Source organism: Talpa europaea (genome assembly GCF_964194135.1).
Source record: "Talpa europaea genome assembly, chromosome: 7".
NCBI classification, from domain to species: domain Eukaryota; kingdom Metazoa; phylum Chordata; class Mammalia; order Eulipotyphla; family Talpidae; genus Talpa; species Talpa europaea.
The window spans coordinates 96,018,148-96,043,938 of record NC_140074.1 but is presented as its reverse complement, the minus strand read 5'-3'; the positions used below and the strand labels follow the sequence as shown (position 1 = coordinate 96,043,938).

At 40.8% G+C, this 25,791-nt stretch overlaps 1 protein-coding gene across 2 annotated transcripts in view; it reads right to left on the bottom strand.

Moving 5' to 3' along the window:
* MYOCD (myocardin) overlaps positions 1-25,791 on the bottom strand; it is a gene marked incomplete at both ends in the record, with an annotated part of 76,123 nt that overhangs the window by 11,685 nt on the left and 38,647 nt on the right. Inside the window, 5 exons of one of the 2 annotated variants that reach the window (XM_084238391.1) lie at positions 3,691-3,844; positions 5,055-5,320; positions 8,926-9,051; positions 11,850-12,022; positions 23,579-23,813. In XM_084238391.1, the coding sequence (XP_084094517.1) occupies positions 3,691-3,844; positions 5,055-5,320; positions 8,926-9,051; positions 11,850-12,022; positions 23,579-23,813 (954 nt within the window). The remainder of the gene's footprint in view (positions 1-3,690; positions 3,845-5,054; positions 5,321-8,925; positions 9,052-11,849; positions 12,023-23,578; positions 23,814-25,791) is intronic. The other variant, XM_084238392.1, reaches the window with a different exon arrangement.

Below are 25,791 nucleotides of genomic sequence, written 5' to 3'. Positions count from 1 at the left end.
TGTTTCTGCATGTAGCTTAGCAAAGCCACAGCCAGCCTCTGTTACACAATGAATTCTACCAGTGTGTAAAATTCATTCTACAAGTTAAAATTCTAACTTATTTTATTTTTTAACACTGTTTATTTATTTTTATTGCAGTGACATTGCATTAAGAAAGCTCTTTACTACCTTGCTATTCCCAGTCTGGTTCTTGGACCAGCAACACCAATAATATCTGGGAACTAGTTAGAAATGCTGAATCCCAGTTCTTCTCCAAATCCAATGAATAAGAATCTGCATTTACCAAGAGCCACAGGTGACTCTGTGTTTCTGTGTATGCATTTATGTTTGAGAACTGCTGCTTTCACACATTGCTTCTAGGAATAAACTGGCACAAATTTTCAGAATGGAGATTTGTTAATATGAATCAAGAACTTAAAAAATACTAAGATGTTTTGGTTGCAGAATTCTCCTCCCATGTATTTTAGCCTGGAGAGGTAATTCGAGAAATTGATAAATGTATGCACAAATTATATTTTTAATAACAAAAATTTGGAAGCAAGTTAGATGTTTAATAGTCAGGTATTAACTAGTTGGTGAAATATGATATGATGCTATTAAAATTTTTTATTGAATATTAAGTTATGAAAGAATGTTCATGATATGTTAAATAATAAGGCATACCAGAAATTTATGCACACATACTATTTTAAAACAAAACATGTCCGTAGGCATTTTCAGTCTTGAGGGAAACATGATTTGCAATTCTATCTTGAGTCTTAATGGTCCTAAAAAAATATTCTTTGCTTTTCTGTAAGTTATCATACTTCAATGGTGAATATGTATAACTTTATAATTAGCTAAAATTTATTTTAAATGAAATGCATCTACTTACATACTATAAGCAATAAATACATTCTCTCCCCCATAGTCTTTCTAGCTCTGTTTTATCATTTTCTTTTACATGTACTGGTTTGAAAAAGTGCAAAATGGCAACTCATTATTGTTTTAATTTTGAATTACTTAAAATTAATGAGCTCTACATTTATTTTTAGAATCTGTTCTGACACTGAATAATTTCAAGTACATTATTAAATAATGCGGCTCACATTCTAAAATAAAATGAATACTTGTTGAGTTCAATTTTTCTTAAATTCCAGGAAACTTTGCTATGTGGGCTTGTTTGGGACAAAGATTTGTGTTCATTTTTTTCTTATTTTCACTGATGTTTTCATGACTGATAATTTTTAAAAACCATTTATTATTGAAAACTTCAAACATACACAAAAGTAGGTAGAAAAGTATAATGAACCCCATGCATCCTCCAACCTGCTTTAACAAAGATCAACACATACCCAATCTTATTTCATTTACGTCCAACTTACTTCTTCCCATAGCTACATTTTCTGAATTATTTTGAAGCAAGTCAAACTTCCTCTGTAAGTATTTTGGCGTCTTCTCTAAAAGATGATTACTTTCTTGAAAACTGTAGATATACTACTATTATTGTACTTTAAAAAATGCAAGATTAATTTCTTAATAACCATCAAATACCTTTCTAGTTTTTGAATTTTCTCCTCCCTCCCTTTAAAAAATCTGTAAAAATAAAATTAAAATTAAAAACATCTTTTTATTATGATAAAGATATGTAACATAAAATCTGCCATTTAACCATTGTGAAGTGGACAGTTCAGTGGCATTAAACAAATATCACCACCTTCCATCTCTGAAATATTTTCATTTCTCAAAATTTGCCCCTTTATTCTTTTTTAAGATTCATTTACTTATGTATACAAGAACTAGGGTACAGGCCAGAGGTGGGGGCGTTGAGAGGATTCACCAGAGACACAGTGGGGAGCAGAACAGGCAGACTGACTGAAATACACTGCTGAGGGGAGCAGCGGGCGAGTCAGGAGAGGTCTACTGTGCCATGTGGGTTGCTCCCTGGCCAGGGATCAAACTTGAGCTGCAGTGGCTGTAGATAGCTTCATAGGTTGTGTCTTAACACCTTGCACCACCAGGGAGGCTCCTGGCCCTTTAAATACTTTCTGTCTGTAAATTTGACTAATCTAGATCTACTACTTGTAAGTGCAGTCATAGAGTGTCCCAAGGTGTCTGGCTTATTTCTCTTAATATCATGTTACCCAAGAAAGGGAGCCTACTTCAGTGGCTACAGAATGATGATATGAGAATTGGAGGTGGGTGGCACCAATTCTGGAGAGCGCTATTAGGAGCTTGGCATCCTCCTCGAGGTTGATTGATGCCAAATTGAAATGGGTTCAATGAAACCTAAACAATTTTATTCCAAGTGGAAGGAATAAATGAACCTTTGATATCAGGGCCTGAGATACATTTTACTTACTGGTGCTGGCACTTTGCCATTGAATAAGTAAGTAATCCCATTCTTACTTTTTCCCCAAAGAAAATGATGACCAGGACTGAGGATGGGCACTGAAGACTGAAGGGGCAATAGGATTGGCACAGTGAAGACTATGGAGACATTTAGAAGTTGAGCTTATGGAGAAAAGTAAGATCCTTTGGAGGGAAAGTGAGAGTAGTATGGAAAACAGGGAATTCCCACAGTCCGTATCTAACTACATTTCAGGACAGAAACGTTCAGATTTGGGAATGCCGTGGAACAGTCCATTGCTGTCCATTATATAACTGACATAGGGTTACCAACATTTTATCTTGTAAATTATGACTAATCTCCTTATTTAATAATATACCTATTTAATCAAAAGAAGTAAACAAAACTTGATCAGAAACACTTGACTTTCATCCATCACTATCCTAATTCCCTAATAGAAAGGATATTTTAACATTCAAAACATCAAGAAGAAAGATATACTTTGAATAAAGATTAATGAAAGATAAAGATTGAATTGAATTGAATTGAATAAAGATTTATGAAAATCTGTTGACATGGTTCTATTTTTCTCATCTCACCAGAGACTGGTAAAAGCAGTGGTTTAGAACACTCCGGAAGCTAAATTCAGTCTTACCTCATCTCCGTGCTCAGCTCTATAGTGGATTTCATTTGATTCTTACAATAACTTATCTTGGCAAAAGAAGAATTTGAGAGACAAAAACCAGTCCAATACTGCCAAGCCAGTGAAAGGGCTGAGTTGGGAGCCTAGGATCTCATACTCTATCAGGGCTTCTGCCCTAGCAGTTAAAATTCTGTCATATTTTTAAGCCTCTCCCATACACATCTCCCTCCCACTATTTTATGCAAGAAATCAGTTGGTAAAGATGTTCTCAAGAATATACTGAGGGCCTTCTCTGGTGGCGCAGCGGTTGAGCGTTGGGATGCAAGCGGCCCGCAGCCTCAGCGGCGCTGATTTGATCCCTGGCCGCCATTTAGACCTCTCCTGCTGTGCCCACTGCTCCCCTCAGCAGTGTATTTCGCCAGTATGCCTGTTCTGTTCCCCACTCTGGCTCTGGTGAATTCTCTCACCCACCCTCCCTTCTGACTGTACCCAGTGCTTGTATATAAATAGATAAATAAATAAATAAATAAATAAATAAATAAATAAATAAATAAATCTTTTAAAAAAAACTTTTAAAAAAAAGAATACACTGATGCATGTGTGTGTGTGTGTGTGTGTGTGTGTGTGTGTGAGAGAGAGAGAGAGAGAGAGAGAGAGAGAGAGAGAGGGAGAGGGAGAAAGAAAGAGAGAATAAAGAAAATGATGTCAACCCTCGTACCTTCAGATCATCTAGGTTTGATGGGAGTGGGCCTGGTTTGAGAGAAGAGATACCAGTTTGTCCAGAAAAACTGTTTTTGACGGGAGACAAAGGGTTGTTGCCCAGTGGTGCTGATGAAGAGTTTGGATTTCTGACCATCTGTTCATTTGGTTCCCTGAAAAGCAATATAAAAGGAAAACTTAAAATATGGTCAAATGCATACACTTGACCCTTGAACAAAATAGGTTTAACTGCAGGTTCGTTATGTGGATTTTCTTGTAAACAGAAAATGTAAACTTAGGGTATAAATAAACACACTTCAGTACCATATATGTATTTTCTCTTCTTTATGATTTTCTTAATAAAATTTTATTTTTTCCAGCTCATTTTATCGTGAGGTACAGTCATCTAATATATTATAAAATGCGTGTTAATCACTTTGTATTACCAGTAAGGAGTAAGGCTTCTGGTCAAAAGCAGGCTATCAGCAGTTAAGTTTTGGGGGAATCAAAAGTTTTACATGGATTTTTGACTGCAAAGGAGGAGGGAGGTTGGTGTCCCTAACCCCTGTATTGTTCAAGGACAACTATATATGAAGGTCATTTGCATTTAGATCAGATCTCAAATTAATTGTGTCCAAGGAGTAAGCATGTACTCAATCAGCAGAAGAGGCAGGGAGAGGAAGAGCTACAGGGCAGGCTCCATGGCAAGTGACAAGTTGAGTTTTGGGGCGACAACAAGAAGTGGTGGAGACAGCGGCATGTGGGAGTATGCTTGTCCATCCCTGCTTCAGCAGATGTGCCATCTTCCTGTGGGGAGGCAGGAGTGAGCCACACCAGGCTGGACTGTGTTTAGGACTCAGGATAATTGTTTGCATGAGCTGAGGCTGCACAGCAATGGGCGGGGAAACCCACACCCCAATTTTATAGTTGAGGAGACTGACCATTTAAAAGGTGACCTAGCAATGGGTTCACACATCCAGGCTCAGGAGTCAAATTTGAGCCTGTCACTCCAGTCACTCAGCTTTATTGTTTCCTAAAGCCTACCTCGTGCTGAGCCAATCCATGAAACAGAACCCATATTCCTCAAAATACCAATGTTACATTCTTAGCTGGTTTCTCCTCTTTTCCACAATCCAATCTGAAAGTGTGAGTTTCATTTTTCCAGAGGTCATTTTTTCATGGTATTACTTTACTTTTTTCTTCCTGGCCTTATGCTTCTGAAATGCTATGCCTGGTTTCTAAATTGGGTCATTTTCTTAACTTGCCAGATGAAGATCTGGGGCAATATGAGACTTGCCTGGTCCCTAAGTGCAGGCCCTGGTTGCCCCACGCAGAGAACCATCCCACTGTCTGCAGCCCCCACACCGGGCTGGCCTAACTTACTTGAGCTGAGCTTGGTGAATCCCGGAGTAGTTGAACCTGTGCTGCTGCTGCTGCTGTTGCTGCTGCTGCTGCTGGCTGAGTATCTGGAGCTGCAGAAACAGCTGCTGTTGCTGGAGCAGCCGGGCGTAGGCTGAGTCCATGGGCGGAGGAGACTTCTCGGCCTTCTGGTCCGGGGGAATGTATTGGTGATATTTGAGTTTCTTCACCTTCGGCTTGGGGTCCTTGGGTTTTTTGTGGCGGTTCTTACTGTCACTCAAGGACTTAGACTGTAAAGCAGATGAAGAAATGACACGTGCTTTAGGAGACAGAGGGGAATGATCTGGCATCACAGGTACGTAACAAAGAGATTTGATGGATGTTCTCAAGCCCCAGAAAGGCAATACAGCAAAGTCATGGTGCACAAAGAGATTCTGGGATATTAAGGTATCTAATGAACAAATCTACTGTGAGTGCATCGCAGGACATTCCATAGGAAGGGAATTTTGTATCTTAGAAATGGAAATCCAGGAGGATTACCTTCTCAGAGTACAGTGAGATGTAAACTTATGTTTTCGTAAGGGCACTTTCCTAACCCAAGCCCAACTGATGGGCAGATACTTTCTGATCTTGGGATGGATCCATAAGAAAGTTCTTTCATATCTATACATGTAAATAATTTTTATTAAGTGCTAATTATGTTGACTTATGAATGGCATAAAATTAGATGAAATTAAGCTAGATTTGAAAGTCCCAATGTGGATTTTTGTTGCTTTGGGCTGAAAAGTAAGACACTCCCTTTCTGCCTACCAACCGCAAATGCTGATATGTGATCAGGAAGTGACACGCTCTGAAATAATCATCCTTTTCCTACTATGGAAAGGGCAAGCCACCCACTGGAGCCTTACCATAAGTGATAGAGTATGATTTGGACGCACTGAAAGAAGTGAAGGACTCAGGTTTGGAAGTTAGGGCAAAGTTCTGAATGTGGTACAATTAATAAACTTTGCCACATACCAGTCACCTCCCCTGAAAGTTGGGGGAAAGTATTTTCTACTTTCTGTCCCAGTGATCAATATAAGGATGATAAAAGATAATACTGAATAACAGGTCTCCAGGAGTGTAATTCTTCTTTGTATGACCTCAAACGGCCACAAAATAATAACAAACAATAATTACATACTGTAATAAGTTAAAAAATATAAGTTTTCAACCCCTGAGTGTATTACAGAAGGTTGAAATGAAGAACATGGATATGGTGGTAGAAGATTCTTGATCTTCTATCAAGAATAGAAGGGAACGAGTAGTGCCAGCAATGTCCAGGAGAGGGAGCTCCTGAATAGCTGGCAGGCACATTCTGACTGGGCAGCGTTCCCATTTTAACCACAAAATATACATCTGAAAGTGGCCTAAAACTTGCTTTTCTCTGACTCAGCGCATCCCACCATGGACTTATGTTTTCTCAAGGAGGCTTTTTTTTAGAGAATGAATAATGAACACAAGTATTCCCTTGTGCTTGTCGGTCCAATTCTCCCTGATTAATTGATTAATATTCCAGTTAATTAATCAGTCTTCTGCACTTGGTAGAATTTCTGCAGGGCTCTGCATCAACTCTGCTCTGCCTTGCTCCACTCAGCTTCTGCTCCCTCCTTATCCTAAGACTTGCTGTCTCTGGAGGAAGACAAGAGCTGCCACCAGAGTCTAGCAGTGAGTAAGGGGCTTAGGAATTTTCTATGTTGCCTTAGCCCCACACACACACACCCCACCCCCACCTCAAGAGCCCATAATTGGCCTGTCTTGCCCTGCAAGATGAAGCTCAAACTATAGTCTGCCAAAGACAGTTCACCCAACTGCATAGATCTCCTCTCCTGCCCCCAAAATTTATACCTTCTGACTCTTTCCTTGCAATTTTATGCTGTGGGCAACTTCTGTTCCACTTGCTATCTAACTCTGGCTCATCCTTAGAGGCTGGCTTAAGCCGTGGCTCACCTGGGATGCTTTTATAACTCACAACGATGTCTCACATCTGTGTGACTCATGATATATTAAGGCTGTCTGATAATGGCTATGCCACTGTATATTATTCTAGGGGTGAGGGAGACTGAAATGCAGCCTCTGTTCTGCTTCTCTGACTACAGGTCCTGATGAAGGATGCAGTTGCTTGCGGAAAAGGAACCTGTTTTTGTATTGTGATAAAATACAAGTAACATAACAATCACCATAGTAACCATTTAAAGTATACAACTCAGTGGCATTTAGTACATTCATAATGTGGTGTCACCACTATCTAGTTCTGGAACATTTTCATCATCCCAAAAGGAAATCCTTTATCCATTAAGCAGTTGCTCCCCATTCTCTCCTTCCTCCAGCCCCTGGAAACCATTAATCTGCTTTCTGTCTCTATGGATCTGCCTATTCGGACATTTCAAATAAATTTAATTGTATATCTTGTGACCTTTTGTGTTGGGCTTTCTTCACTCAACAAAATATTTCCAAGGTTTAATCACTTTGTAGCATGCATCAGCATTCATACCTTTTTATGGCCTAAATAATACTCCTTTGGTTATGACACATGTTTATCCATTCTTTATGGATTGACAATTGGGTTAGTTCCAACTTTTGCCTATTGTGAATAGTGCTGTTATGAATATTACCATACAAGTTTTTATTTGAATACCTATTTTCAATTCTTTCCAATAGATAGGCGTGGAATTGGTAGGTGATATAGTAATTCTATGTTTACTTTACTGAGAACCACCAAACTGTTCTCTACATGGATGAACCACTTTATGTTTCCACCAGCAATCTGTGAAGGTTCTAATTTCTCTGTGTCCTCATCAGCATTTGTTATAATCCACTAGGATTATAGCCATCCCAGTGAGCCTACAGGTTTTGCTCATTTGGAATACTGAGAATTTGAATATGTTGGAAGAAATAGTAATACACCTTCTCTTTGTATACAGCATTGGAAATAAGGTGAATCATCACCTGCTCTTTCCACCTACAATGACTAAAACTCACCAATAGTTTTCACATCATTTCAGAGTTGTTGAGGTGAGCAAATTGCAAGCTGGGTTTAAACTATGGCAGTTTAATGAGGGAGTTAATTTTATAGGAAACTGAAATCTTTTCAGTCCATTTAGAATATGAAAACCACATTTGTGTCTATGTCATGGAAGCATGTCATGACTTTAACATGGATTCTTACTTAATTTACAATAGAAAAAAATTTTTCAGGACAGTCATCTCCGTGCTGATTAAACAGTGACTCTGGAGCTGAGAAATCATGCTCCCAGATCAATTAGAAGTTATTTGAGAGGAAATATTACCAAGAAGGTCAGGCAACCACCAGAAGTTCATTGAAGAGAGAGCACTCTGAATTGTTAGATATAACACTGAAAAAATGAAACCAAATGTGTGCTACATGCTCATAGCTATTTGTTTACTGCGAATATAACCCGTCCCCTTATTTGTATTTCTACAGGGACACGGGCTTGAATGATACAGGTTTTACTTGATGCAAGGTCCCTTGCATAAAATCCAAATGTTCTGCCCTTGTGTTGTGGCATTTATAAATCTGTGCAATATAATGATTACCTGCGTCTACCTCTAGGATGAGCTTATTAAGTCTTTTAAGACAGGAACATGCTGGCTAAGCTGTTGAGTCCAAAGAAAGGCCAACAAGTAGGCTTCTCCTCCACAGGAAGCCCCAAGGTATGTGGCCTCTATAACAGAATCTTGGGGTGGCCCATCTCTGTACTTCTGTCTTGCGATGCTCCTAGTGGACTAAAGCTATACAGAGTGTGAGTTGCCAGGCCTCATTCAGAAAGCTCTGCAGAGGTGGGTCTGTGAGTTGAGAGCTCAGGCTGGCTTTTGGAGGCTAGCCCCTCAATACCTTTACAGCAGCATGCACCGGGATAGGGGTGCTGAGGGGGCCAAGGCTCTGCTTCCCCGTGTCTGACTGGTTGCCAGGCTGCGAGGTTGAGTCATTCCTCTCATTTTCTGAGCCAGAAGTAATATCCTGAAACCCAAAGATTCACAGTATTAGTATACAGGGGTCGAAATGGGGTGACATAGAGTCTCTCACATGTAACTCTACTGTTTTAATTCTAGTTTCTTATCAAAGTAAATATCAGACTACTTCTCCCAAGGGAAGGAGACAAACATATAATTTGTCAACCAATTGAGAACACTTCTGGGAGAGAAAGGGGGCAATATTAATAATTATTCCAGAGGACAGGTAAAAGACTGGCCTGGGGCAGGCAAACTGAGACATCTGGTCACCTGTATAACGGTTACCTGTGACAAGGTCCTCCTGTTGGACTTGACAATGGGATTGAAAAAGAAAGGATGAGGGAGGAGTGGGTGTAGAACATCTAAGAATGAAGGACAACAAAGTTACAAGAAAAGGTTGTTTGCCTTGGAGGGAAAGTGTATGTTTCTATGTATTTATATGTATATGTGCATATGTGTATAAGCATGTATGCATATATATGCATATGCATGTATAGGAGTCTTTGTGTCTGTGTATATATGTCTGTGTCTGTGAGTGACTGTGAGTTCATGTGATGTACATGTGTGTATACCTGTCTATGTGCATACATGTATATGTATGTGCACACATCTATATATGTGTACAAAAACATGCAGGTATGTGTTTTTGTGTATATTGTTTATGTAGAGGTGTGTGTATCTGTCTGGGTACATGTAAGTGTATAAAAGCATATATACACCTGTGTGCATATACCAATATGTGGATGCGTATATGTGTATGTGCCTGTCTGTGGTGGAACACCCATGTGTATATCTGCATGCACGTGTCCTGTGTATATATATACCTGTATCTGTGTGGTGTGTATGTAGATACACATGTCATGCACGTATATGTGTGTGAATCTCTATGTGTGTGTATATGTGGGTATGTATGTGTGTCGTGTCACAGAAAACCTTTATGAAAGGCACATTTCTGTGTGCAGAGGACTCTAAAAAAGGAACAGTTATCTTTTCACCCTCTTCTACATTCCAATGTGATTTGACTTGAGAGAGCAGGAGCTGCTTATGATCTCCCCCTGGAGCTTCTAGTCCTTTCTTGATCCCTGGCACCTGTCAAAGGTCTGCAGAATCCTATTTTCTTAGGACCTCAGTGTTCTCGTTTGTCAAATGGGCTTGCTGAATGAAACAATGTTTTATTTGCCTGGCTCACTCAGTGCTTATTCCTTTCTTGCCTGCTCCTAGGGGTAAGCAAAACAGAACTTGTCTTTCCCTTAAACCATCCTTGAATCAGAAGCTGATTCTGTCAAAATAATAAATATAAATGGCCTGATATACTGTTTGATGTTATCAAACAAATTTGGTTGTGAAGACCAGCTGTAGCATGCAGGGGAAGGAAAAGTGTTTTGATGATAGACATTTGCACAATAAAAATGCATGAATATTTCCACTCTGCTTTTTATTTCTCCCCTTTCCCTTCCATTCTGCATTTTGCTCTGATGGAGGTAAGAAGGGAACGGCAACAACTACAGACAGGGGCCATTTTTGAAACCAGGGCTCTGAGTAATAATTATTATAATAACTATAAGAAAGTGAAAATCAAAATCAACAAAAAACTATGAACCAGAGACACTTTTTGGGGGGTGGGGGGCGGGAGGGGAGGGATTGGGGTCAGAATGGGGGGTTGCAATTGTATGGGGAATATAAAAATAAAATTTATTATTTAAAAAAAATAAAAAAATAAAGTGTTTCATTGACAAATAACTGTCCCTGACACCTGATTGGAGCTTCATGGTTTAAGAAATGTTTTCACATATATTTGATTTCAGACCACCCAACAATTCCTGTGAAGCCAGGAGGAGGAAATTCTTTCTGAGGGTCCCTCCAGAGCAGGGAGAGGGTAGAAGACACACCTCATGGCCACAGTGGTGCAGCTCCTTCCCCCTATTGCATCAACACCCACACTTCTCTCAGGGGTTCTGTGAACCCCATTGTGTGAGGCTGAGGATATCCTCCTCCTGCCTGTGTGTGGCTTCTAAAAGTGAATATGCAGGAGTGGTGGTGGTGGGGTCTCTGCAGCCTTCATGGATATGACACACCTACTCATCCTCACAAGCCTGTGCTCCCCCTCTGTCAGGAACACATCAGCAATACCTGCCAGGAGGGACTGGGAGGGCCGACAGAAAACGCTCTGACGGCCTAGCTGTCCCCGCCATAGCCTGAGTGCTTAATACATGGCAGTAGCTGTTGCTAATAATCACTATGGTTCTCTATATAAGTGCTTTGGACACTATTTTCAATATGCATCCCTCATGTTTTGAGAGTTTGTGGACTGATCCAGAAAGAGGGGAGTGTTGTGCTCGGGTGGGGGCTGAGGTGGACCTTGCAGTGGCTGGGCAGGTAGAAACTAGTTCAAGGTAGAACCCGTGTGCATGTCTCTGCCATTTGGCCAGGGGGCACCTCCTTCTCCCCTCTCTCAGGGTGTGGGGAGACTCTGGGCCTTGAAATTAGCTCCACTGCGGTCCTTTCTATCAGGAAGATTGTGGGTGAGTCATCTAATCTCAGTGACACTCGTTGCCTTGTCTGTAAAAATGGAGATAAAATGTATCACCTTAGCAGAATAGATGCTTAAAAAAAGCCAAAGCGAACATTCCTGGGAACTATCTCCCATGCTTTCTGGAGACTCCTGCTCCTAAACACAGATCGCTGGACCCAACAGGGATCTATTCAGATGTGCCACCCAGTCAGACCTCTGGGATCTCTAAATAAAATCATGGGGGCAGTGTTGACTTTGTGAAGAGATGACAGTCTGAGATGTGGTTTGTTTACCTGGATTGTCCCCAGGGGACCTGCGAGAGGGGTGTCTGTAGCTTTAGTGTCTTGGGGGGATGCCGCTGAGCCCTGGGGGTCTTCGTTTCTAGTCTGATCTGGAGAAAGCCCATCACTGCTGTCCTCTTCAAAGGCAAATGCATCCGCTGACTTGGAGAAGCTCACCTGGTTACCTGGGGAGTGAAGTCCAGGCACTGGTCAATGATGTGGGCACAGCAAAGAGCTTTTAGCAATGTGGCCACGTGTTACCCCATCAGAAGCACTCGTCTGCCGCCCTAGGTCAGTTTCCAGTTCACATAAGAGTGAAGATAAATATTAAATTATTTGGTTTCTCACATATTTACTCCATATGGGAACGTGCATTTATGCATGTGGTGTGTTGATCAGGGAAGGAGTGACATAGTAAAAGTCTATTGTCATTTGTTAAGCTTTATTTGCAGGTTTATCTATTCCTTTGTCTTTCCTGGGTGAACCCATATCTTTTTTGAAATGAAGTCAGGGAAGATGAAGGAAATAAAAGGGCTGCTGGATCCAAAATGAGGCCCAAGAAAAACACAGCAGGGGAATGCCCCATCTCCCCAGGTTTTATGACAAGGGATATAATCGACTTGACAGCTTGCCATTTGCACCATGTTCAAATATAAAGCAGGGCACACAGCACAAAATGTTTAACAAACTTTGCTAATAAGGATAAGCTAGGGCAGCTACTAAGTTTAAATTCCTAAATGTCAGAATTAGCTAATGTCACCAGAGTGTCCCTAAGCCTCATTCAACTAATGCATATCTGTTTATAAAAGTCATAAATGTGTCTCAGAGACTTCAGCATGCTTTTTATTTTATTATTATTTGGATTTTCTCTTTATTCCCCATATCTTTGTGTCTATTTTGGAAATCCTCAATGCCTCACACATGCAGATATTGTGCCTCAGCAGCCAGTATGGCCTTTGGAGGGGAACAGATACACTAGCTGGGGGAGAGGGGTTATCAGACCAGATGGAACCATAACGACATCCTTATATGTCCCTTGTTTTTTAATGGCCAAATTTCATCTGGTTTATTATCCAACTGCACAGTACAAAATGTGCTGAGGCCACATAGCTCTCCTGACCCGATTCCAGGCACGGCTCTTTGAAAGGAATTTAGGTATTATCAGGAAGTTTTCCAGCCCGCTATTCTGCAATCACACTTGACAAGAACTTTTGCCTCCTGCTTTGTGCAGATAAGGGAAAGGACCTTTCACCGTGGCGATTGGAAAGGCAGTGAGGAGCTGGAAGTAATGGAACAAATGTGGCTTTGGGCTTGTCATCGCTGCCACTGCTGGCATCTGTCACGGACCCTCACTCAGACATCCAGTGTCAAATCAGGAAAGAGGCCAGACAAGGACAGAGTGGTAGAAACTTCAGGCACTGACCCACTGGGCATCCTGCTAACCTGGAAGGGCCTGGGGACCAGCATTTCTGCTCCATGGCTTCAAGGATCATTGATAAAAAGTTGTTATTGCTTTTCTGTAATTAGAAAAGCCATATATACTTAAAAGATCCATACCTTTCAAAAAGTCTAATGTGCATACTAATCATACTTCCTGCTAATGGTTTGCTGCCTCTTTTAGATTTAGTTCTAGGCACACAGCACATTTGAAAAGATATATATACACACACACACACACACACACACACACACACACACACATTTGAAAAGAATTTCATACAGATCAGACTGGGTGAAATACACTGTGAGGTACACTTGCTTTTTCTCACTCTACAATGTTTCTTGGAGGTCTTTTCATTGGAACACAGAGAGATCGTTCTCAATTAAAATATTTTTTTTGTTAACAGCTATACAGTATTCCATTGTACTTATAAGAACTTTAATTTTTCAGCTTTTATTTTCTAAGATGCGCTTTTTAAACTATAAAAATTTGAAGTAGAAAAGTATAGAGAATAATATAAAACATCTGTTCATATATTACCCCAAATAAATAAAAGCTAGCATTTTCTGATGTTTGTGTCAGAAATCTATTCATTTTTAATAGAAGGATTTCAGTGGATATTTGAAAAATGTCCACTTTCTTTTCAGACCAGAGCTCACACTTCTCCCCCCTCAGTATTCTACCTCCAACATCTCCCTATTTGAAGAGCCCAGAATTTGCTCATACCATTCCCTTCTCTTTCTTACATCAAATCCTGGGCCCTAAAAACAAACCTCTATTTGTCATTTTCATGCAATGTGCAAGAATTTGTAGATCACCGTTTTTTTCTCCAGGAGATCATTGGCCCATTATCTCCCCAGGTAAGGTCTTCCAGTTGCCTCCACAAATAATCTTACATTGAAAATTCAACATTTGTTTCCTTTAGAAGTCATGTTTTCCTTAAAATTTTAAGACCTACCTCCATTTGTGGAATGGAAGTGTTGTATCTATTGAAAGGACTAGGTGTATTACTGAGGGTCAGATGGGCATGGAAGTGAGGTGGATGGGTAGGTGCTGAGTCTTTACCACCCCAGAAATCTCAGCATTTCCTTGGGATCTGCGTAGCATGTACCCTGACCCAACACCATTACTTTTCTCAGAGAACCCTGTAAGGGGCTGTGCTAGCCTCTTGGGGAAGCCAGTCTTCTCTCCTCAACAGGGCCCTCCAGCTAAGAGGTGCTGTATTCCCTCAACCCCCTCCTTCTCATTCCATTTCCTCCCCCACACCCAACACATATAATATCACATCTCAAACGTGTACCTATTAGAGGGAATTACCAAATCACAAAGTTGTCTAAGTAGCTGGACACATGAGCAAAAATGTTATAGGAAGTGGGGAGAGAGAATTGTGTCTCATCCCCCAACAACCCCACTTGAATAGTGTAAAGAGAGTGATAGTCAATGACAAAAGCAAAACTTGTATAAATAGCTCACTTAATAAGGGACCAGGAAAATGAGTAACTAGAAGAAAGTGAAAATCAAAATCAACAAAAAACTATGAACCAAAGACACTCTATGGGGGGTAGGGTGCGGGAAGGGAGGGATTGGGGTCAAAATAAGGGGGTTGCAATTGTATGGGGAATATAAAAATAAAATTTATTTAAAAAAAAACTAAAAACAAATGGTACTGCTTATTTATTTTTGAGCTCCAAATTGTTCATTGCTAGTATATAAAATTACTTTACAAATTTACTTTTGCAATATAATTAACATGTAATTCTAAAATGAGATATAAATAACATTAGTTTCAGGTCTACCACATAATGATTCAATACATAAGCATATATTGCAAAATGATCACAATAAATCTCGTTAATATTCATTACCACAAAAAAAAATAGCTCACTTAAGAGCAGTAGCTGTAACAAGAAAATTCACCTTTTGCTGGGCTTTATAATGGGCAAGTGAGTCACAACAGGGGGCCCATTTTCTCAGCTCTGTTTTGTAGGTGAGGGCTTTGCAAGGTCCAGTCCACCCAGTTATTTGGGGATTTGGCTGAGAATGGCGGGTAGAGCAGCCTTGGAATGGCTAGTGTCTCTTCTTTTTCTGCACACACTAAGGACATCTCCGAATTCCATGACAATTTTGATTTCAGATTTTGGGATTGGAGGGGCTGAATGTGACATCCTGATTGCGAGAATAAAGAAGCAGGTGATTGAGGGAAGGGTAATCAGGGTGATTTCATTGGGCCTCATCACAGAGAAGGGTGGAAAGGACTGCAGAAGCCATGTTGTAACTAATCAACATGCTCTTTCCACTTGGACATGTGGCATTTGGTGACCTCAGGTTGAGGAACTAGAATGATGTGAAAAAGTCTAGAAGTAGAGCATCTGGAATAAAGGAGTAGGTCATCAGCCCATTCTCCCCAGCACTGAATATAGCCTTCCTCAGCTATTTTGCTCACTGCTTTTACACATCATATGAGCAGCAGAGACTAGCTGAAGCAGAATCAGAGAGGAAGTGGTGACGGGGTCGAGAGCCAAGAGCAGGAGTGATCAATATTTCTCCGTAGGACACACAGAATCTGTCCAGGACTAGACTGACTGGTGAGTGTTGTTGGTGGTTAGACAAAGGGACAGCTGTGGAGAGCTGTCCAAGAAGAGGAAGAGGTGGGGTTGAATTGAGCCTGAAATGAAGATCAGCTGAGAGAGACAGAGAGCTTTTGACAATAATGGGAAAAGTAGAAGGGAAGTAATAGATTAGCAGAGATGGGGTGGGGAGGGGTGAGAGAAATTCTCCCAACTAGGAGAACGTATTATTTGGGGAGCCAATCCCTGAAGATATGAACCTTCAAAGAATCTATGTTATCAACCAACATCAATCATTTAAATCAATTAAAAAAGCCAAGTCATTATGCACTGAGGTTCTAGAATCTGATGGACTTGTTTTATCCTTGGTTCTAACTTTTGAGTGGGAGTGTGACTGTTGGCAAGTTTTTAAGCTTCATGACCTCAGTTTCCCCATCTCCTAAATGGGAATAACCACAATAGCTCCCTCCCAGGATTTTCAAGATGAAAAACATAAGCATAGCAGCCTGCCCCTGATGCATACGTGTTCAATAATTTCTAGCTGTTGCTAGGATTGTTTGTGTTAGAAGTAGCTGCTTATCTCAAGTTTGCCATTATCAAAAATAAAAAAAGACCACCCAGGAGGGAAGTTTTATCCTGCGGTCAGCTTTGCAAAAATCAGCACAACTCAAGAGCTAGGAAAATGGGTTTGTCTAGAGGTTCATTCTGAAAAAGTCTAGAAGTAGAGCATCTGGAATGGATGCTGTCATGGAATTCGGAGATGTCCTTAGTGTGTGCATAAAAAGAAGAGACACTAGCCATTCCAAGGCTGCTCTCCCCGCCATTCTCAGCCCAATCCCCAAATAACTGTGCGGACTGGATCTTGCAAAGTCCTCACCTACAAAACAGAAAGCAAAGACAGACCTTCCCCAGAGCAGACGTGTCACTGGAAAGGCTCTGTGTTACTCCCTGGTTCAAGCCTGGCTCATGTGGAGAGGTACAAAGGTCACCTTATCTGCCTGCCTCTAGAACAACCCAGCCTATCGGCTCTGTGTGGTGACCCTGGGCCTCTGCTCCAATCTCCCACGGCGCGAGGCTCCCTGGGAGCTGTTGGAGTGCAGTGTGCTGGCTATTGTCCCTGTAGACCCGTCAGGCGTGTGATGACAAGGACCTGCTTTGGGAAATCCTGACATCATCCTCCGGCTATGCCCACAGGGCTGGCTCTGGGCACTGGCCCCTTGGGGATCTTGGCCTGAGCTTTCCCTCTCCCTCTTGGAAGTGATTAGATGAATGAGTCAGTTGTACTTTCCTCTGAATAAACATTTAAAATTCCAAGATTAAAGTGAGATAGTTGAGTTCTAGTTACCTTTCTGCTAAGAGCCACACCAAGGGCTGGCAACCATGAACAGGAATGTGAAAATGGACCTTGCTTATCTGCTCACAAGCTGGAACACTGAAGGAGAGCTATTTTAATTCACGGACATCCTCCTGGAAGAGTCTGAAACAAAACCCATTTCCTAAGGAAGATGATCCATGTGAAAGGAGCTGTAGTTAAAATGTTGCTTTCGACTTAAGATATTTCAATATACTGATGCCTCTGTCAGTAGCAGGTGCATTGTATGCCAGACAAGGCAGAGCCCGCTGCTCCTGGAGGGGGTCAGAGGCCTTTACTGTGGAAGTCGTTGTAAGAGGGTGTTTGGAGAAAAAAGCATTTCTCTTTCTCAGATTCCTGGCACTTTAGAATTTTGCCTCAAGTCTTTTGATACATCCTGATCCTGGACCACAAGTAAAGAAAAACTGAAGTATAAGCCTCCCCAGGATGCTCGCTTTGGCAGGTGGATTGTTTCAAGCTAAGGGCTCCGCACACTCACAGGACAATTTTATCACTCCTTTACCCAGAATAATGAAAATTAAAGTACTATGCAGAATTAGGTTTTTTACACAAAAAACCGTTCTGTCAGAGAAACCTATTTATATGGCAGGGCAGACATCTAATTACAGAGCATCTGATTTTTACCATGTGAGTTGCTTTCTCCTCATTAAGTGAGCCCCCTGCTCTCTCCTTGAATCCTCAGGCCCCTATTCTATTGCCTAAGTTAGGAGATATGTATCTATTTGTCTATAATCTATAGATACATATCTCCTCCTTTTGCCCCAGGGGCCTTCAAATCTACATCCACAGAAATTTTCCATATATATGTGATTAAATATTTTCTTTTCTCCTTAATCTGTGTGATGTTAATTTGATTGTTTGATCAGCTCAAGGAGTTGGTGGGAATTATCTCTTGGTCTTTACAACAGTTAAAGTGTAGTCAGCTCTTGAGGCTCATTTTCTAAGGATGGACAAGAACATCTGATTATAAGGACCCTCTCACTTCTCCTGCATAGGACCTCACCCTTTCACAAGCCCTCTCAGGATGGTGGGGACCAGTCCCTAGCTGCAGCCTCCCTAGGGCAAACCCCACACACCTCTCGATTATGCCTGCAATCACTTCAGAAGGGGCAAAGTCTTCCCCTTTTATAATAAATCAATAATTTACTAACTAAATGATTTCTTGAGTTTTGTGAGCTGTTCTAGCAAATTAATTGATTCTGTAGAGGTTGTGCTGGGAACTCTGATTTCTAGCCAATTGTTCAGAAGTGCCAAGTAACAACCTGGACTTGTAACTGGCATTTGAAGGCCAAGAGGAGGTCATGGGAACCTCCAGTCTATAGCTAGTTGTCAGAGCAGAGGTAACAACATGAGCTTGTGACTGGCATCTAAAGCAGAGGGCAGTCTTGGGGGGCTGAGCCCTTAACCTGTAAGGTCAGATTCTATCTTCAAGTAGATAGTATCAGAATTCAATATAGCTGGTGTCTGATAATTGCCTGGTGACATGGGAACACCCCCACCACCCCACATATTAGAACTGGATGCTCAGACCCCTTTAGTGGCTTTCTATGGAAAAGCAGGGATTGAGATGCACACTCCTATGGGATGTGACCATGAGGAGGCCAAAGGCTTTCCTGTGCTAGCCAAGTCAGGAAACACACTCTTCCTTCACATGATGTCACTGTCATCTGATGAACTTCTGTTTTATACAGCTGGAGTCTAAAATCCCACCTGACCCAGAAAATAAATTTGCAGGCTGGAAGTGGATTGATAATTTGTGCCCCAAGGAAATGAAAGTATGTGGGGTGGGGAAGACTTGCTGGGGACATTCTGCTGACTGCAAGAAGAATGACATCTGGGAATGAAGAAAAATCCCAGGGTGGGGGTAGTTCTCTGTCAAAAATACCCTGTGTGGGGAGAGAGGTTCTAGATTATTCTGTCAGAGTTGGAGAAGAGTTGGTCTTTAATAAAACCTGGAGGGGGGAATACTATGATCGAGTATTCTGGCTCAGAGCTTGTCAGAAACAGAAACACAGCTGCAGAGAGAATTGGAAAGTATAAACACATCTGGAAAGGCACGTGGGGAGAGGAGGGGAAAGCACAGATACGAGGAGAAGGAGCCACGGTAAACCACAACCCTGAATAAACCACAACCATTTCCCCAAGGGAAGATCTCAGCAAGTGACAGAAGGGCGGGCTAGATCCACATCACCACTGGGAGGGCTTAAAACACTCTCTGCATGTGGTCTCTGAGCAACCCCCTGTGTATCTATCTGTGACATTTCATGTGAGGGCTTTGCCTTGTCCATAGACACTCTTAAGCCCTTTCACAGATTACTGCTAAAGTCGGATGCACGGTTGATAACAGGGCCTCAATGCCCCACGACTGGTGTCTGCTGCTGAACTTTCTTAGATTAGGTCATCTTATACCCTCTACCTCTTTCTCTAGCTACATCTCTTTATTTTTCAAAGATTACCTGCCTCTACCTTAAATATTACAGCTTAACAGCCTTATGATAGTCTTCTTCCTTTTTTTTAATATCCTCTGCTTACCCCAGTTACTCTTTACTAGACATTACTGATTCTTTGTATGTGGTACTACTTCTATTTTTACATTTTTATGAACTTATAACCTTTCATTATGATATATAATTATTTATTGTACTTTTGTTTGCTGTCTGTCTCCCAACTAGAATATAAACTCTATTAAAGCAAAAATCTTTTTTTTTTTGTTCACCAAGAGATCACAAGCACTTAGAATAGTATCTGATGCATAGAAGATACTCCAGAATTGAATAAGAAATGAAATGGCAATCTTATCTATTTCATTAGTTTAAATACAGCTACACTAAAGTTTCAATCTGTTGCTGTAGAGCAACATACTTTTCTGAATTCTAGTTCAATAGAACTCATGGCTTACTTAATCCCTGCCCTTGGATTTCCTGTGGGTCTCTTAAATGCAATAGTTGCAAACAAAAAATTATCATCTCTACCCAATTCTGCTCTTCACTCATGGTCCCTGTCTTAATGAATAGCTGCCTACTATCCAGTTACTCGAGAAACACCTAGCTATCATCTTTGACACATCCCTTGGTACAAATTGATGCATATTTTGCTAATCAGCTAATCATACCAAGTCAGTTACCTCTAAGATCCTCTTTTTTTCATATGCACAGCCATGACACTTTGTCAAACTCTCATCCAACAAGTCTAACAGCCTCCTAATAGAGTCCTCTGATTCTATTCCGCTTCCCCGTCCCCCCTTTTTTGAGGAGACTCTGCATTTGCTTTTTTTCCCCCAAAGATTTATTTATTTATGCATATAAGAGCTGGGGTGTAGGCCAGAGTTGTGGGGGAGGGGGTGTGGTTAGAGGATTCACCAGAAAAAGTGGGAAGCAGAACAAGTGGATTGACTGAAATACACTGCTGAGGGGAGCAGCGGGCGAGACAGGAGGGTCTGCTGCACCATGTGGTTTAGCTCCCTGGCCGGGGATCGAATTCATGCTGCAGTGGCTGCTTATATCTTCATAGTGCTGAGACTTAACCCCTTGTGCCACCAGGGAGGCCCTATTCAGCTTCTCTTGAGTCCACTTTGCATAACAGCAAGAGTGATTTTTCTACCAGTAAAATCCCCACTATGTTCCTACACAAACATAGCTCTGGCTCCCAAAGGCTCTTCACTGCTATTACTATTACTATTATTATATTATTGTTATTAAGGATATTATTCCTTGTTGGGGAATTAGAAAAGTGCTTAAGTTCCCTTAAGCAATGAGAGAAGTTTGAATTTCTCTACTGCTTTTTTTTTTTAAGAAGTGGGGTACAGGCCAGAGTCATGGGGGGTGGTGGTGAGACAATTCACCAGAGAGAGGGGAGAGCAGAACAGGTAGATGTACCGAAACACACTGCTGAGGGGAGCAGCAGGTGAGAGAGGAGAGGTCTGCTGCACCATGTAGGTTGTTCTCCAGCCAGCCAGGGATCGAACTTGCGCCACTAAGGTCACAGACAGCCTCACAGCGCTGCGCTCAACCACCTGTGCCATCAGGGAGGCCCCTCTCTACTCCTTTTAAGACACAATTGAACATGCCTTTATTAACCTGACCTTGCCGAGGTCTTCACCTCCACCCTTTCCTTTCAGGACTCACATCTTCCAGGATGTCCTGGTTCGGTACAGGTACGTGTACCTTCTCATTGTGCCTTTTATCTACTCCCCTCAAAGGCATTATTGCACAAGAAAGATAAATATGTCTTCCGTGTTTCTTTTCTGGTGAAAGTGTGAAATTTGGGAGGTCAGAAATGGGACATGTTGTCAGTGCCTAAATTATTTACATAAATTTTTAAATCAAATTCGCCTTAAAAAAAAGGCTTATGAGAGAGCCACAGTTAGCACCAATTGATGTGACCTGGCTTAAAAAAAAAAAAGAAAAAAGCTTGTAAAGGGAAAAAAAAGAAGACTTCAATAGGTAGAGATACTATACTTCTGTCCCAGAAGAATTAATGTTATAAATGTGTGAATTCATCATAAACTATGAATTCACTGCCACCACAAACAAAAGTCTAACAGTATTGACAATGACATATAATAAAATGATTCTAAATTTTACCCACCATATACTTGTGAAAATAGGCAAGAAACATTAGAAAAATCAGACCATTGTAAAGAACTATCAAGATCGATACTAAGACAATTGTAACATACATCACTAAAATTGGAGAAAAATAAAATAAGGCTGTCCTTAAACCATGGACTTAAACAATTTTGAATGTACTATGTATTGAAATATGAAAATAAAGTATTTTTGTTAAATTAACATTAACATAATGTAAATGTTGGAAAACAGTTTAGGTGAGTAACTGTATTCTTGAGCTAGGAAGTGTTCTCAATAAATTACAAATTCAGAAACCACAAAGTAAAAGATTAATAGATTTAACCACATAGAAATTTAAAACTGCAATAGGTTAAAACATTATACACAAAAATCAAAAGGCAAACGGCAAACTGGTAAAAGGATGTGCAATCCCTATGATAGACCCAGGGTTTTTTATCCCTCAAATAAATAGTTTTTACAAAGATGTAGGGGAGAAAATGCCCAGCGGGAAAAAGAAAAACAGTCATGAATTTTAAAGGACACATAACCACATGAACAAAAATAATCTCACTACAAGTTAAAGAAGGCAAATTTGAGATCTTCTGCCTAGTATATGAGAATCAATAATGAATTTACATGCATGGAACAGATGTTTAAGAAATCAAAGTGATGCCCATTGGAGATGTGTTCCTGTCCTAGATTGTATCAGAATAAAGGTGGAGATAGTGCACTGCTGGGAAGGCTAGTCTAAGTTCAAGGGCATGCCACTGAATGTGGAGGGAGAGAGCAAAAAAGAGCAACAGTCATATGGGATATTCAGGAGGTGATGATTATGAGCCTATTGACTCTATTTGAGTTGATATTTTCATATTTATAGGTTCCAAACACAAAATTCTTGTGGCTTCTCAAAGGGTGGGTGAGAGCAAGATTTCAGAATGTGGATAATAAACTTGATTAGTTTAATAATGAACTTAGTGTTTGATAAAATGTCTCTATATATACTTTTTGACAATGTGTCCATGCTTTAAATATATATATTATTTATTAATGATCTATAATTATGTTTGAGGGCAGAATTGCAGAAAGCAAGTGAGCCTTGGGCATGTTACCTTTTCCTTTCTTCCTTCTGCCACAGTTTTCCCAGTAAACTCAGCTGTTTGGATGCATGTGATGTCAATTGTTCAAAAAGTATACAAAATGATCTCGTCAAGTTTATGTTAGAATTGATCCTTATGTCTCTTCCTTGAGTATTTGTACTTCAAACATGTAGCACACACAAGTGTTGTCAAAAAGTTTTCACACAGTTATACAACCTGAACTTTATTCCCAAGGGTTTGTGAATTGGGGTGGCTTTTGGTATCTCCATTTTGGAGAGGGTAGTGACAGGGGGAAGCCCTAGTACAGAGTGGCCAAATAGGCTGAGAATTCAGGTCTTTTCACTTTTTACTTAGGCCAGTGCTATTTCTATGCTTCTAGTCCATTCTCTAAAAGAGAAGGGCTAGAAAGGACCATGAATCCTACATGATGGGACCTTGTAAGGGAGATGTTTGAAGGATTACATCAAGTCAGGGTCTTAACATGTTTTACTAAAGCAAAATTGGTCTATGTTAAGCTGACCTTGAAGGGTGGGTGGGTGGGAGTTCCTTCCTTACTTCCAGGACCCTTGGTAATAGGGACCTTCCTGGGACATCAATCCATACACCAGCCTAGTCTAGTGAAGGTCCACATTTCTCCAAGGTACCCCAGCTCACCTCAGATCAAAAAGCGCACAGAGAAACATCCATTTGTTCTACCTTTTATGGCTTCTTTTACAGCAGAATCGACAGGGAGTATATTCTTCTCCACCAGCTCCAGTGGTCCTGGCCGAAGAGCAATTTTTTCATTGAGGTCATCTGCGAGTCGGGCTCTTTTCAGCTTCATCTGAGCAGTTGGAATGGACCTCTCTGCTGTGGAGGCTAAGAGGTTGAAATGAAAAGGACCAGTTCTAGAATTCGATATTTTTTTTGTTATTTTTTTTTCTCCTTTTGTAACCAAAACATTGTGTCACATTGTGCTCTACCATCCTAATAATTTTTCTGGGCAATCATCATCATTTCACGTGGATTAGCAACAAAGACTAGGCACTTCCAAATAAAGGCAAACAGAAAGTCGTGTGCACAAAAAAGTTAAAGAAACTTGCCTGGCGAGGGTTTTTGAAAAAATGTGCAATTTGGTGATCCTGTAAGCAAGCTGTCTATGGGGCTAGTGGCCTGCTGACTCTAAGCTACAGCGTTGAGATGTGTATCCTGCCTGTATATTGCCTAGTGCAGGCTAAGCTTACAGTAGATAGTATCTAGAACTGTAATTATAGTAATATGACTTCATAAGGGGTTAAGACTTGCTGAGGTTGTGATACCGATTCAAAAGTCCAGGTCAGGTGTAAAAGAATAAAATCAATCAAAGAGTTACTTAGAAGGACTTTTTTTAAAATTTATTTATTTATACAAGAACTGGGGTACAGGCCAGATGTGTGGGAGGGTGAGAGGATTCACCAGAGACAGAGTAGGGAGCAGAACAGGCAGAACTACTGAAATACACTGTTAAGGGGAGCAGTGGGCGAGACAGCAGAGGTCTGCTGCACCATGTGGGTATCTTGCCGGCTGGCTGGGATCAAATCCATGCTGCGGAGGCTGTGGACAGATTCACAGCGCTGCGCTCAACTGCCTGCGCCACCAGGGAAGCCCAATCGGAGGGATTTTAAAAATTGATTTTATCAAGCAGGCAGCTTCTTATCATCTGGGGGGTGAGAAATGTCCCTCACAGAGCCCTAAATCATCTCTAATCTTCCTCTTTCCCTTAGACCTTGACTTATTTCCATGAAAGAAATTTGAGGAGAATCTAGTCAACTAGTTATTGCTAAAAATGCAGAACCATACCTTTAGATTCTATATGAGCTTACAGCTTCACTCTTAACTTTGCAAATTTAGAGGTATTTACAACAAGCCTCCTAGCCCCACTGTTCTATTATTATCAACCTACTGACCCAGATCTTGTGTCTGATCTAGAAATCTCCACACAGGACAGATCTAAGGATATCTAATTATTACAAGGTAAGACTTGTCTAGAAGCTGAATCTGAGAAGCATTTGATGAGATGGAGAAAACATCAATATTGCAAACCAAAGCACGGACAGGCCTAAGACTAAATTCTCTCCACTCCACACCACAGGTTATAGAAGGGCTTTTTGTGGGACTCTCTGCCCCAGGGGTCCTTCTGATCGCTCCTGCACACCAACACAGGGTTCATCTTCAGAAAACACTCTCTGTATCCCCCAGCAGGATGCTCCTCTCTATCCAAGTCCACCACACCACACTCGCCACCAAAGCAGCCATAATCTTGCACCATAGTCCACTGGGCCCCTCCCCCTTTGCTCCCTAATCCTCTCCTTGGCCCTCTGGTAGCCTCAATACCATAGTCAGATTTCTGGGGGTTTGTTTCGGTTTAATCTATTCCTTTGTTTTGTTTCTCTATATTCCACATGAGTGAAATCATCTTGTATTTGTCTTTTTCCTTCTGATTTATCTCACTTAGCATAGCATAATCCATTCTAGTTTCATCTATGTTGTTGCAAATAGCAAGATTCCATCTTCTTTTTTAAAATAGAGCTGAGTTGTATTTTATTGTGTATGCATACCACACTATCTTCTTACTCTACTCATCTGTCAGTTTTCTTTTAAAGCCTTATTTGTAGTTGCTGTGAGGTGTTCAGTCACCTGGATGGTTCATAATTTATTCAACCAGCCCTTTATAACTGGACATTTCACTGTTTTCAATGTTCCACTACTCAAATTAATTTCACAAGATCATTGTACATAAATTCTTGCATATCAATTTCTTTGGCTAAAATACTAGAATTTTTTTTTTATAGAGGAATATTTTTATTTATTTATTTATGTTATTTGTTTGTTTTTTGTTTATACATGCACTGGGTACAGTCAGAAGTGCAGGAGGGTGAGAGAATTCACCA